We start from the raw sequence: 811 nt of genomic DNA, 5'->3' as shown, positions 1-811 counted from the left end.
AAAATGTTGGTGAGGAGCATCCCTCCATCCATCCCTCCATCCATCCCTCCATCCATCCATCCCTCCATCCCTCCATCCCTCCATCCCTCCATCCATCATCGATCCATCCCTCCATCCACCCACTCATTCCTCCATTTATCCACCCACCCTTTCCTCCATCCATCCATCCATCATCCATCCATCCCTCCATCCATCCGTCCGTCCGTCCATCCATCTGTCCATCCATCCGTCCATCCATCCCTCCGCCCCTCCCTCCCAGCAAAGCCCAGCACCCCAGCTCCTCCCACCCACTTCCAGCCCAGCTGGGGCAGGATGAGCCTATATTAGGAGCTCTACCAGCAGCACCTGCTTCTTCCTCCTCCTCCTCCTCCTCTTCCTCCCAGAAGATGCACCCAGCCGACGGCAGCTCTCGTCCCTTCAAGCAGAGGAAGAGCCTCGGTACGTTACCGGGCACGAGGAGAAGGGGAGGACATGGTGATGGGCTGAGCTTACTGCTCCTTCTTTTCTTCTTCTGCAGCCACCAGGATGCACGAAGTCACGGAGATCCGCATCAAGTACCCCAACAAGATCCCGGTAAGGGCCGCATCCTTCCCTGGGTGCCTGCCCAGGCCACATCTTCCTCCTCCTCCTCCTTCCTCAGCATCTGCTCCCTGCTGGCAGGTGGTGGTGGAACGCTACCAGAAGGAGAAGACTTTGCCCCCCTTGACCAGGACCAAGTTTCTGGTGGCCCAGGACCTGCCCCTGTCCCAGTTTGCCGTCACCCTGAGGTAGGTGGTTGACAATGCCGGGGGGGGAACAAGGTGTGCTGGGG

At 59.3% G+C, this 811-nt stretch overlaps 1 protein-coding gene across 1 annotated transcript in view; it reads left to right on the top strand.

The window, feature by feature from the left end:
* The window catches only part of LOC104276447 (microtubule-associated proteins 1A/1B light chain 3C-like), a gene marked incomplete at its 5' end in the record, with an annotated part of 3,499 nt that overhangs the window by 2,013 nt on the left and 675 nt on the right, over positions 1 to 811 (top strand). The window contains 3 exon segments of the mRNA XM_009872760.1: positions 384 to 438; positions 518 to 573; positions 661 to 767. Coding sequence (XP_009871062.1) covers positions 384 to 438; positions 518 to 573; positions 661 to 767 — 218 coding nt within the window.

The sequence above is a fragment of the Apaloderma vittatum genome, unplaced genomic scaffold, assembly GCF_000703405.1.
Source record: "Apaloderma vittatum isolate BGI_N311 unplaced genomic scaffold, ASM70340v1 scaffold30227, whole genome shotgun sequence".
Lineage (NCBI taxonomy): Eukaryota > Metazoa > Chordata > Aves > Trogoniformes > Trogonidae > Apaloderma > Apaloderma vittatum.
The sequence above is the reverse complement of the archived record's forward strand: the minus strand, read 5'-3'. Positions and strand labels throughout refer to the sequence as shown.